Below are 13,020 nucleotides of genomic sequence, written 5' to 3' on the forward strand. Positions count from 1 at the left end.
CGATGGAATTTCTGGGATTTGTAGTGAACTCCAGCGAACAGACCCTATGCCTTCCGGGACCCAAAGTCAGAGCCATCCGCAAGGAGTTGCGTCACGCACTGAAGCTCCCTCATTTCTCGCTGCGTCATTTGGCGCGCATCATCGGCCTCCTCTCTTCCTCCATCCAGGCGATCTTCCCGGCGCCTCTTCATTATCGGGCCTTGCAGCGGCTCAAGATTTCACACCTTCAGGCGGGAGCATCTTATGCGGACGTGGTGGCCCTGGATCGGGAGACGAGGGACGAGCTCTCGTGGTGGATCTCAAACCTCGACGCATGGAATGGCAAGGCCATCGTGGGGCCCCAACCGGACCTGGTCGTGGAATCGGATGCCAGTCTCCACGGCTGGGGCGCATACTGCAACGGGGTTTCCGCAAGAGGGCCTTGGTCAGGCAGCGAGTCTCGCCTCCACATAAACGCGCTGGAACTGTTGGCGGGGTCTTTCGCCATCCGCAGCTTCACCAACGGCAAGATCTCGGCGTGCATCAGACTCAGGATGGACAATGTGTCAGCCGTACGGTATGTCAATGCCATGGGGGGCACTCATTCGGCGATGCTAACCCATCTGGAGAAGGAGTTTTGGTCCTTCTGCCTGGACAGAGGTTTCACGGTAATCGCGGCGCATATCCCGGGCCTGCACAATACTTTTGCAGATTGGAGTTCTCGTCACTCGTCGGACTTCAACGATTGGAGATTAGATCCTGCGGTTTTCTCCTCTATCGAGTCGGTCTGGGGACCTCTCTCTACAGATCTCTTCGCCTCACGTTGGAACGCCCAACTGCCGCGGTTCTACAGCTGGAGGCCGGACCCTCAGTCGGAGGCAGTGGACGCCCTGCTTCAGGATTGGTCGGGTCAGCTGGCTTACGCCTTTCCTCCGTTCGCGCTTCTTCCTCGGGTGCTGGCGCAGGTTCGTCGTGAGGTGGCGGAGTTGGTTCTGGTGGTTCCCCTCTGGCAAGCCCAAGTATGGTTCCCTCAACTTCTGGAGCTCCTGGTAGAGGATCCCCGACTCCTTCCGTTGTTTCCGGATCTCCTCAACGGACCGCTGGGCCAACATCATCCGCTGGTGACGGACGGTTCTCTCCATCTCGTTGCGTGCAGAGTTTCGGAGAGCGCTGGGGCGTCGCGGGACTATCGGGAACGGCTCGAGTCCTCTTGGAGAGTGCTTGGGCCCCCAGCACCAGACGGGTATATCGGTCCGCCTGGGAGCGTTGGTCTGGCTGGTGCTTGGGGCGGGATCTGGATCCCTTTACGGCCCTTGTGAAAGATATCCTCGACTTCTTATCGTCTCTCTTTGATGAGGGTAAGGCTTATAGGTCTAATAATCTTTTTCGATCGGCTATATCTTCTCGCCACCAGGGTTTTGCGGGCTGCCCAGCTGGCCAGCATCCTTTGGTGTGTCGACTTCTTAAGGGGTCGCGGCTGTCACGTCCCCCTAGACCCCGTTTCACTAGCTCCTGGGACGTTATGCTGGTCCTTCAATCCCTCTCTGGTTGGCCTCTTAATTCGAGTTTGTCTCTCCGCCAACTGTCCGCGAAACTGGTCACCCTGCTGTGTTTGGTTTCTTGCAAGAGGGTCTCAGATGTGCGGGCCCTAGATTTCGATGCTCTGTCTTTCATCCCGGGTGGTGTTTCCTTTAACATCTCTCGCCGCACGAAGATCAGTATTCGTTCGGTGTCCTATCTGGCTTTTCCTGAGAATCAGGCGCTTTGCCCTGTGGAGTGTTTGAAGGAGTATTTAGCCCGTACTGCCACTCTGCGTCCCGTTTCTGCTCCTCAATTGTTCATTTCTTTCCGCAGGCCGTTCCTTCCGGTTATTAGTGTTACCCTGTCCCGTTGGGTAAAATGGGTACTATCCTTGGCCGGTATTGATACGTCGGTGTTCACGGCACATTCGGTTAGGGGAGCTTCGGCTACCTCCATGGCCGTCTCGGGGGCCCGCCTGGAGGATGTTCTACGGTTAGTGGATTGGTCAAGGGCCTCGACCTTTAGGGAGTTTTATTTCAGACCTCCTCCGCATGCCTTTTCTTCTGTGATGTCGTCGCTTTAAACTTGCAATATGAGCCTCCGTGTCTTGATATAAAATTGCATGATTTTCCTATTTTATGACGTAAAGTCATGATTTTATGAAAGACACGAGGGCGAGTATTGCCCACCCTTCTGTTCCCTCCCTTCCGAAGTTATTTATTCATTTGACCATATGATTGTATTGCATGATATTTATGCTTAATGCTCTTATTTTTTCCGCTTGCTTTTATGAGTTTCCAGATACTGTGGATTACCTCGTACTCTCCTGTTTTTTCTTCCCATAAGTTGATTCCTGACCGATTATCTCTGAATGCGCCAAGTTGGTTGGTGTTTCCGAAAAGTTCTTAGTTCCATTTGTCTCCTGCTCCGGTTGAGCTCTAGTTCCAGGTTGACGGTTCGTGGTTTCCGGTTGGAGTTCCGTTAAAGGAGGGCGGTTCGGTCCAGTGGTCAAGTGTTGGTCTGCTAGTCACATCAAAGAAAGAGGAAGAGATTACAGGAGAGGACCTATTTATGGACTGGTTTGTGGGAGGGGTTGCATTTGGGAGGTCTTAAGTTTTTAATGTAAATTCTTTGCTGCTGTGGATTTTAGTAAAGAAGGAGAAATGCAATACTCGCCTCCGTGTCTTTCATAAAATCATGACTTTACGTCATAATATAGGAAAATCATGCAATTTTTATTTATTAAATTTTTTTAAAACAATGTATCATTTTCTTTTCACTTCACACGTACTTTGTGTTTGTCTATCATATAAAATCCCAATAAAAATGTGGAAAAGTTCAAGGAGTGTGAATACTTTTTCACAGCACTGCACATACTATTACTTACAGTAAATACGTCTCTATTAGGCGCAAAGGTTATTTGCACCGTAATCTGCAACTTTTCCCAACTCACGCTAGATCTTTAAAAAAGTGGGCATGTTGTGGGCGGTCAAGGGGATTGGCCAGCGAGCCCATTTCATTTACCATTTTCTATGCCTGTTTTAGGCATAGAAAATTGTCTAAATCTACGGCAGCTGCCACAGGAGGAGCAACAACACCACTAAAAGAAATGTCTGGATTGGCTGTATGCAAAGGCCTGTTTGCCATTACCACTGGAACCAGAGATACTCCATGCACATACCTATTCAACAACCACAGGGCCTGCATCACCAACAGTGGTCACTAGATGTCACAGGCACTTTAGTTATGGTGCACCTGCAGGAGTGAGCATCAGGAGCAATGCAAGGATCCACTCATCGATTAGGGAGAAGAGGAGGAGGAATTCCATCCATTATTTAAGTGTCTTCTGACAAGCAAGAAGATACAGGAACCCAAGGATCTTCAGGAGTGTGAGATACCTGTGTTTTTATCTTTTTTTAATGGGTCCTATTTTGCCACCCGCAATTACCCTGCTGTATGGGTTTCTCTCTTTTATCAAGTTACACTTGCAGTACCATTCCCCATCCTTCCTCAAGTTTGCAGTCCATCCTACCTGAGGGGGGGGGGGGGGGGGCAATATTTAGGCTAAACATACAAGGAATAGACTCTGACATACTAGAGCTTTGCTTCTGGGACTCTTCTTTAAGAGCTACATGTGGGGGAGCCATTGTTTCTTGCAACATTTAAACACCTTTACCGACACCAGGACTCTTCAGCAGTGCCAGTTTGGGAACTTTGTTACTGGGACTCTTGCTAGAACCGCAGCCTTTAAGAACATCCACCCAGCTGTGGAACCCTGGGACTCTGATGCACTAGAGTCCCACAGCCTGTGACCTGTTTATATTTAGAATAGGGTAGCTAGCACCCACCTTGGTACCATCATGAACTGAGCCTCCTTCACCACTAGCAATAATGTTCCCTTGGTTGTTAGGAATGTTAGCCTAAGCAATTTGCTGGCATGGAGGCACTTATGCCCTTAAGGAGGCAGTCAATGTGAACAGCGGCTTTGAGTATTCTATGCCAGACTACCAGTAGGGACCATAAGCACATCCCAGGGATGTCCTGCCTTTCACCCACGGTGTAGTACCTCTAACCTATATAGTTTATTATATAATGTATGGTATTTTATTTTATGTTATCTTATGAATTTTTCTTGTAATTGGCTGTAACTACCACCAGTAAGGAATGATTGGCAATAGTTGGCAAGGAACTGGGATAACCATCCAGTTCCTTCCCTCTTGGTAGGAGTGGACTGGTCCTGCTGCCTTTCAGGAGGGGCGGGGTCCTGTTGAGCATCATAGTGGAGAGGAAGCACAGGCTTGGGCTCCTACTCCTGTTACAGGTTATCCAGAGAGATCAAAGAAATAGAGACTCAAGTGAATGCTTGAGAAGATAGACAGCAGAGTGAACAGCTCTATTCAGCATCTATCACACTGCCGTAAGGTGAGGGACTATGGCTAAAACACCCATCACCCAGACTACTACTAGGTTAGTGCAGAAGTAGTGGTAAACTGCAGCCAACCATCCTGCTTTCATCCTTAGTACTGGTGCCAGAAGATTGCATTTACATTCTGCTGCTATTGAAGTTCTGTTCTACGTTGCAGTTTTACGTTTTACTTCTGGCCTCATTCTTCATACTACATTTCCACTACACTGATCCCCCAGGGAGCAAAGGCCTGAGGGAATACACTGGGACATAACATCAGGAACACTACAACTCCCATCCTCTGCACATGCTCCTCTTGGGCTTCCTGAACTATTATTATATACTACTACTACTAATAGATACTTCTACCAGCAGATAGATACTACAACTACTATTGCAACTAATACTACTGAGTACTAGATACAGGTTCTCTTACTACTGGATACTAGATACTACAACTACCACTTTGTGGATACTACAAATACTAGTCCACCCAACATTCTTTCTCTGGGAATGGTATCTGATGATATTTTTTTCTATTCAATCTGAGATAATATTGCTTCTAATTATTGGAGGCTGAACGACCTCCACAACCTTCACGATTCCAAGATTTGTGCCTCCTGTTCCTGTCCGGCAGTTTTAGCACCTCTGGGGGAGTGAGAACCACAACCGGTCCAGAAATAAATATATACAATATCTGAATATTATATCTGTTTTCCTCTGCAGTTAGTAGCGAACATATCAGGCTGTGATCTCGCCTCCTTAGCCGACTGTCTGAAGAAGAAATCAGAAAAGGAGTTTCTCGCTATTACCAAAGCAATGGTAGGTGTTGTCATCCCACAATATTACTCCATGGGAAACTCTCAAAGAGGCATCTTCTATAATTGATACATAACATCCACCCACAGGATAAGTGATAAATGTCAGAAGGTTGGGGGCCCCATACCAAGCATTATACTCGGAGTCCTAAACCTCCCAGTCCTTCTTACTGCATCACCACAGTGAAGAAAAGTCTGGATGAAGTGTTGGTCACACAGGTGCCCTACCACGTCATATAAAGACTGTGGGACTGATCGAGATGGCCACGTGCAGTGCTCGGCTGTCACTGACAGTCCCATAGACTTTCTTTGTCCCAGGTCTCAGTGCACATACCCACTGATGCACATACTGCAGGTCGGTGTCTCATGTGCTGTCTGTCTCTGCAGGGCGTGACAGCTTTTCCTGGATCAGTGGATGGGGTTTTTCTACCTAAACCAGTAAAGGAGATGATGGCTAACAAGGAAGGAAACAAGGTCCCGCTTCTCATTGGAATTAATAATCAGGAGTTCGGCTGGGCACTTCCACAGGTATGAGCAAAGCTAAAGAATAATCACATGCAGGTGATGACCAAGTGATCGTTTGACCTGCCGTTCATTTGGGATCATATTTGCTGCTTACTGCCTCAGTTACAGGATGAGCAGCTCTGGAGCACAAAACGCTGCAGTAATAAAAAAATATATTGTGCAGAAAAATTTAAAATTCATGAGCCCGGAGAAGGTTTACTATTTGGGTGGAGTGATGGTAATATTCTTATTATCTTTTTATTTAGCTAATAAATATAACAGGGATAACAGAAGGAATGACAAGGGAGACAATGATCCAGAAGGTCCAAGAGGCTATACCGGTGAGATGAGCTCATGTCCTCTAAGTGCTTCGTCTTATTATCAGATTAGTTTTCATTGTGGTTAATGTCCATTTTCCAGGTTCTGAGTCCTGACGTTATCCCTTTCGTTGTTGATGAGTATATTGGTGACATCACTGATCCACTGAAGATTCGTGATCGCTTTTTGGACTTGTGTGGCGATCAAAAGTTTGTTATACCGGCTCTTGAGATTGCAAAATACTATCGAGGTACAGTCCATTCACATAGTAGCTGATATGTAGAAGTATGAGGCCTTGGTCCCCAATTATGCCCAAAATACCTGATGCAAGTACAGTCCTGATCAAAAGTTTAAGTCCACTTGAAAAATTTCAAAAAATCATATTTTACATTGTTGGATCCTAACAAGGTTCCAAGTAGAGCTTCAACATGCAACAAGCAGAAATGGGAGTGAGACAAAACATTTTTTGAGCATTCAATTAATTGAAAATAACGATTAAACGGAAACAGGCTGTTTTTTAGCTGATCCAAATTTTAGGACCACACTTTAAAAGACCAAATCTGTGCAAAGATGTGGATTCATTGTCCTATCCTGTCAGGTAGTCACACGTTGTGATGGCAAAGGCAAAAAAACTCTCCCTTTTTGAACGTGGTCGGGTTGTTGAACTGCATAAGCAGGGTCTCTCACAGCGCGCCATCGCTGCTGAGGTGGGACGCAGTAAGACAGTAATTTGGAATTTCTTAAATGATCCTGAGGGTTATGGAACAAAAAAGTCAAGTGGAAGACCCCAAGAAATTTCATCAGCACTGAGCCGGAGGATCCAATTGGCTGTCAGTCAAGATACTGGACGATCCTCGACCCAAATTAAGGCCCTTACTGGTGCTGACTCCAGCCCCATAACCATCAGACGGCATCTAAGACTGAAGGGCTTCAAAAACAAAAAAGTCTTCAAAGACCTCATCTCCTTGAAGGCCACACAACTGCTCGTTTGGACTTTGCAAGAGAGCACCAAACATGGGACATTCAAAGGTGGAAGAAAGTTTTATTCTTTGATGAGAAAAAATGTAACCTTGATGGTCCTGATGGTTTCCTACGTTACTGGCATGACAAGCAGATCCCACCTGAGATGTTTTCTACGCGCCACAGTGGAGGGGGCGCCATAATGGTCTGGGGTGCTTTTTCCTTCAGTGGAGCAATGGAACTTCAGGAAGTGCAGGGGCATCAAACGGCCGCTGGCTATGTCCAGATGTTGCAGAGAGCATTCCTCATGACTGAGAGCCCTCGTCTGTGTGGTAACGACTGGGTTTTTCAACAGGACAACGCTACAGTACACAAGGGACTTCTTCCAGGAGAATAACATCACTATTTTGGCCCATCCTGCTCCAATTGAGAACCTTTGGGGATGGATGGCAAGGGAAGTTTACAAAAATAGGCAACAGTTCCAGACAGTAGATGGCCTTCGTGCGGCCGTCTTAGCCACTTGGAGAAATGTTCCCACTCACCTCATGGAAACGCTTGCATCAAGCATGCCGAAACGAATTTTGGAAGTGATAAACAATAACGGCGGAGCTACTCATTACTGAGTTCATGTTTGGAAGTTGGATTTCTGTTTTGGGGGGGGTTAGTTTAGTTTTTTTTTGGAGTTGTGGTCCTAAACTTTTGATCAGCTGAAAAACAGCCTGTTTCAGATTATTCATTGTTTTCATTAAACTGAATGCTCAAAAAATGTTTTGTCTCACTCCCATTTCTTGTTGTTACATGTTGAAGCTCTACTTGGAACCTTGTTAAGATCAAGCCATGCTAAATATGATTTTTTTGCAATTTTTCAAGTGATCTTAAACTTTTGATCAGGACTGTACAATTGCATCGTGCGCTCATCTAACCATAATGTTAAATGTGTTGAAACCGCTACCTGTCAGCCATAACATTCAAATTATTGATAGCTGAAGTGAATAATATGGTTATCTCATGACAATACGTCCTTGCAACAGGTGGACAGTTCAGTTCTTGAAGTGTAAGGTTCTGAGTGACTCTGAGAAGGGCCAAGTTGTGATGTCTAGACCAGTGTTTCCCAACCAGTGTGCCTCCAGCTGTTGCAAAACTACAACTCCCAGCATGCCCGCACAGCCAAAAGGCTGTCCAGGCATGCTGGGAGTTGTAGTTTTGCAACAGCTGGAGGCACACTGGTTGGGAAACACTGGTCTAGACGACCGAGTCACGTTATCTCCAGAACAGCTGGTCTTGTAGGATGTTCCTGGTATGTAGTGTTTAGTACCAACCAAAGATGCCCTAAAGAAGAGGAACCAGTTAACTGGCATTAGGGCAACAGATGTTCAAGGCTCATTGACGTAGGGCAGGGATGTCAAACTCGTGGCCCTCCAGCTGTTGCAAAACTACAACTCCCATCATGCCTGGGCATACTACAGCTATCAGGGAATGATGGGAGTTGTAGTTTTGCAACATCTGGAGGGCCATGATTTTGACATCCATGATGTAGGGGGAATGAAGGCTCACCCATCTGGTCCGATCCCACAAAAGAGCTACTGTAGAGCAAACGGCTGACAACATTCCTACTGGCTACGACAGAGAGGTGTCAGGACACACATTGTAACTTGCTGTGTATGGAGCTCAGTGGACACAGACTGGTGATATCACTCATGCTTACTCCGGTCCTCCCTAAAAGTACCTACAATGGTCACATGAGCATCAGAACGGGGTCACAGAGCAATAGAAGAAGACAGCCTGGTCTGATGAATCATGTTACATCATCTGGATGGCCGGGTGTGTGTGCGTTATGTACCCGGGGAAGAGATGGTGCCAGGTGCACTACAAGAATAAGGTGGCCTGGTCTGATGAATCATGTTTCATCATCTGGATGGCCAGGTGTGTGTGCGTTATGTACCTGGGGAAGAGATGGTGCCAGGTGCACTACAAGAACAAGGCGGCCTGGTCTGATGAATCATGTTACATCATCTGGATGGCCGGGTCTGTGTGCGTTACTTAACTGGGGAAGAGATGGTGCCAGGTGCACTACAAGAACAAGACGGCCTGGTCTGATGAATCATGTTTCATCATCTGGATGGCCGGGTGCATCTGTTACCTGAGGAAGGTCTGAAGGACATTTAAGCAGGGCTGTGGAGTCGGAGTCTCGGAGTCGGAGTCAGAGTCAATTTTGGGTACCTGGAGTCGGAGTCGGCAAAAAATGAACCGACTCCGACTCCTACTAAATTTAAATTGGAATAAAAAAATAAAAAAGCAAGTTTAAATGTCCGAATTCATAAACAGTTATAATTAATGACTTCTCTACTGTAAGAATAAAGGCCAATGCATGCAGTGCCTCACGTAACCGCAAAACAAACGCGTTCAGTGATGTGAAGAAGCATGCTTTTCATATGCTTCACTATATGGCACGCAATGCACAATTAGGAGTGGCAATACATATACTTTCCATTGTGTTGTGTTCTGATGTTACAGGGAACACAATGCCCATGGTTTACCGAGCCTCTCACTGATAAGGGATTAAGTAAATATGTGTTTTGCAGGACTAGAGACACTTGTATAAGTGAAGGGAATGGAGGGTCAATAGTTCAAGACTGAAGCTGTAAACCATGGATGTCAAACTCATGGCCCTCCAGATGTTGCAAAACTACAACTCCCATCATTCCCTGATAGCTGTAGTATGCCCAGGCATGATGGGAGTTGTAGTTTTGCAACAGCTGGAGGGCCATGAGTTTGACATCCCTGCTGTAAACCATTGGAAAAACTGCTGTCATTCAGCTAAGGCTATAAAACGTGTAAACTCAGAATGTTATCTTAAACTTTAAACATGACTATGGGATTCTTCTAGGGAAATCATGTTTTAAAATAAATGTCCCTTCTTGGATCCTCCCACTGCCCTGTCTTCAGCAGAAGATCAGCACACAAAGGAGAAGGCAGCAGCTTCTGCCCAACTACCTCTCTGTGCTAGAAGAGCTTAGAAGAACTTCTTTCTTTCCTTCAAGGAATGTATAAAATACATTTGCATATTAAATACAGAGGAGTCGGAGTCGGAGTCGGAAGTACAAAAAACTGAGGAGTCGGAGCATTTATCTACCGACTCCACAGCCCTGCATTTAAGGAATGAACTGAGGAACATGACAAGTCTGATTTAGTAAATTGTATTCCCCATAAAAGAACAATTCTGGAACTTCTTTCCTTCGCCGTCTGTGTTGTGATTTCCTCTTTATTTCCAGTAGAGATTTATGAATTAATGGACGGCAGCTTGTCACTAGTTGGAGGCTGTGTCCCTGCGCTGGCAGCACTGATTGGACGGTGTCACCTCAAACGTCTAGCACCCGGGGACATGTTACAACATGCAGTTATATGTAAAGAAATTCCAGAAATGTTATTATATATGGAAAGCAAGTTGTTAGACAGAGATGTCAGGAGAGATGACGGGTCCTTGTTCAGCCCGTGTGCACAGTAATACCGTATCGGACATTATTTTCTATTGAAATGTATTAAGTGTTCCTGCAAAATGGATCCAGCTTTCCGATCCACGCATGCGCAGACTTTTAAATCTGTGAAAAAAAGAAATACCGGATCCGTTTTTCCGGATGACAACTGGAAAGATGGTTTCGGTATTGCAATGCATTTATCAGACGGATCCGCCTGACAAATGCATCCATTTGCGTCCGGATTGCCGGATCCAGCAGGCAGTTCCGGCGACGGAACTGCCTGCAGGAATCCTCTGCCGCAAGTGTGAAAGTACCCTAATACAAGGACGGCAATGTTCTCCGTATACATCACAGGCTGCTTGATTATCCTGAAATGGACAGATAACGTGGTCTTCTTATGTCTCTTTAGATCTTGGGCCTCCCATCTACTTTTATCAGTTTCAGCACCCACCATCCTTCCTGGCTCGCGAAAGGCCAAAATTTGTTAAGTGCGATCATGGGGATGAGATCTTCTTTGTGTTTGGAGGAGCCTTCCTGAGGAACGATACATTTTTTGCTGGTGAGTATACTGTTATCATTAACATCCTGTGAAGACTCTTCCCCATTTCTATCCTCAGAGAATAGCCAGTTGTATCATGTGTTTGTAAAGGAAGGGGGGCTCAGACCTTACAGTAAACATCTTTTTGGCCATGAGTGGTATGTGTGGCTCCCGGCTCTAGGATGAAGGAATCAGGTGGACACATCTGTAACTTAAAAGGGTTGTCCAAGTTACATTTATTGATGACCTATCTGCAGTATAGGTCATCAATATCAGATCGGCTGGGGTCCGACACACCCGGCACCCCCACCGTAGGTCAGTTAGTAATAGTGATGTCCTTTTTCTCAGGACCTGCAACCCTTGAAGAGGAAGTCCTGACCATGGAGGTTATGAAATACTGGACGGACTTTGCTCGGACTGGGTAAGACCATAACTCTGATTTGGACTGACCACACATTTGCTGTTGTCACCTCATTATCTGCTCATTACTTATAATGCCAAATTGTTCTCTGTAGGAAACCCAATAGTCCCGACCTCCTAACATGGCGGCAGTACGGCGCAGAAGAATACTATATGGGGATTAACTTAAAGCTGAAATCGTCTTCAAAGCTGAAGGAGAGAAAGTACAAGTTCTGGACAGAGATCCTTCCAGAGAAAATCCAGTCCCAGAAAGCGTCTGGAGGTGATCGCACAGAGCTGTAGATCCTGACATAGAAGCTTCCTACACATGAAAGAACCAAACAGCGAGAGGAAGTCTTAATAAAGTTTACATTTATGGAATTTTGAAGCCGTTTCTTTCACAATCATTAGGGTGTATTCAGATGGTGCAGATAAAATCGCATCCAAAATGCTTAGAAAAGCGCATAAGGTGTTCAATGTGGTTTCAGTTTCTACAGGCCGCATGATCTAGAGCAGTGGCTGAGGGTGCCCACAGATACCTCCCATTTTGCTCAACCAAATGGCAATGTGTAACAGATAAATGTCCCAATCTAGAGTTTAGCCCAAGTTCACAGTAATACAACTAGTCACAGTGTCGGGTATATAAAGCAAATGCTTTATATTTTTTTTAAAATGACGGATCAAAAGAAAAATTATAGAAATGATATTGATCCGCAAGGTGGACATATATACACCTCCAAGAGTTTGATCGAGAACCTCATTATTTTGTGCAATCAATAAAACAGGGTACAAGCGTCTATGCAAAAATATAAATGATTTATTATATAATAATTTAAAATACAATCAATAACAATGAGTAAAAAACCAATAATAAAAGAAAACTGTAGTCTTCTTAGGAGTTGTTCTGGATTTGGGCAGCAGGCACTCGAGTTGTGTGAGTCCCGATGCTCGTTTTTTTGCTTGGGTGATGATCTAATTCGGATATCTTTTCTCTGAAGGACTTCACTTTGTTTTTCACAATCCCTCTCCAGGGTGCAGTTCCGTCTAATTCTCTTGAATTGGCTAAATAAAATGTTCTGTTTTTATTTTTTATAATGTGTACTTTTATAGTCTATGCCAACGCAACAAAAAGAGTTTATCACTAATAGGATTAAATTCATATTGACACACAGTACATTCAAATTCCAGGACCAGCTCTATAGACAGGTATGGGGTACCGCTATGGGCATGAGATTCGTGCCCAGTTTTGCAAATTTATTGATGGGTAAATTTGAGGAGAATCTCTGGAAGAGGTCGTTACTTTCCTTCGTAAACGACACCTCACTCATACAGTTTTTCCAACTGGAATACCCGTTTTTAGGGGGAGAGAATGCCAGCTGGTCCATTGCAAATAGCTATTTGTGGATGTTGGTTTCCTATATATCTCAGTTTCAAGTTTATCCTTTTCTGTTTTCATTATTTTTAGGTCCAAGAAGTAGATCTCCTTTTCTTGAATCTCGCAAGTATATTTCATGCCTATTTCATTAATGTTTAAAGCCTGGGCGAATTTCTGAAAACCTGAATGTCCACCATCCCAAAGGATGAGGATGTCGTCTATATACC

At 45.2% G+C, this 13,020-nt stretch overlaps 1 protein-coding gene across 1 annotated transcript in view; it reads left to right on the plus strand.

Annotated features, from left to right (window-relative positions):
* LOC122920099 (fatty acyl-CoA hydrolase precursor, medium chain-like) overlaps positions 1-11,721 on the plus strand; it is a 55,050-nt gene extending 43,329 nt beyond the window's left edge. Inside the window, exons 7-13 of the mRNA XM_044269308.1 lie at positions 5,132-5,227; positions 5,611-5,751; positions 5,994-6,068; positions 6,148-6,295; positions 10,891-11,040; positions 11,368-11,440; positions 11,535-11,721. Of these exons, the coding sequence (XP_044125243.1) occupies positions 5,132-5,227; positions 5,611-5,751; positions 5,994-6,068; positions 6,148-6,295; positions 10,891-11,040; positions 11,368-11,440; positions 11,535-11,721 (870 nt within the window). The remainder of the gene's footprint in view (positions 1-5,131; positions 5,228-5,610; positions 5,752-5,993; positions 6,069-6,147; positions 6,296-10,890; positions 11,041-11,367; positions 11,441-11,534) is intronic.
* Positions 11,722-13,020: the final 1,299 nt, after the last annotated feature.

The sequence above is a fragment of the Bufo gargarizans genome, chromosome 10 (genome assembly GCF_014858855.1).
Source record: "Bufo gargarizans isolate SCDJY-AF-19 chromosome 10, ASM1485885v1, whole genome shotgun sequence".
NCBI classification, from domain to species: domain Eukaryota; kingdom Metazoa; phylum Chordata; class Amphibia; order Anura; family Bufonidae; genus Bufo; species Bufo gargarizans.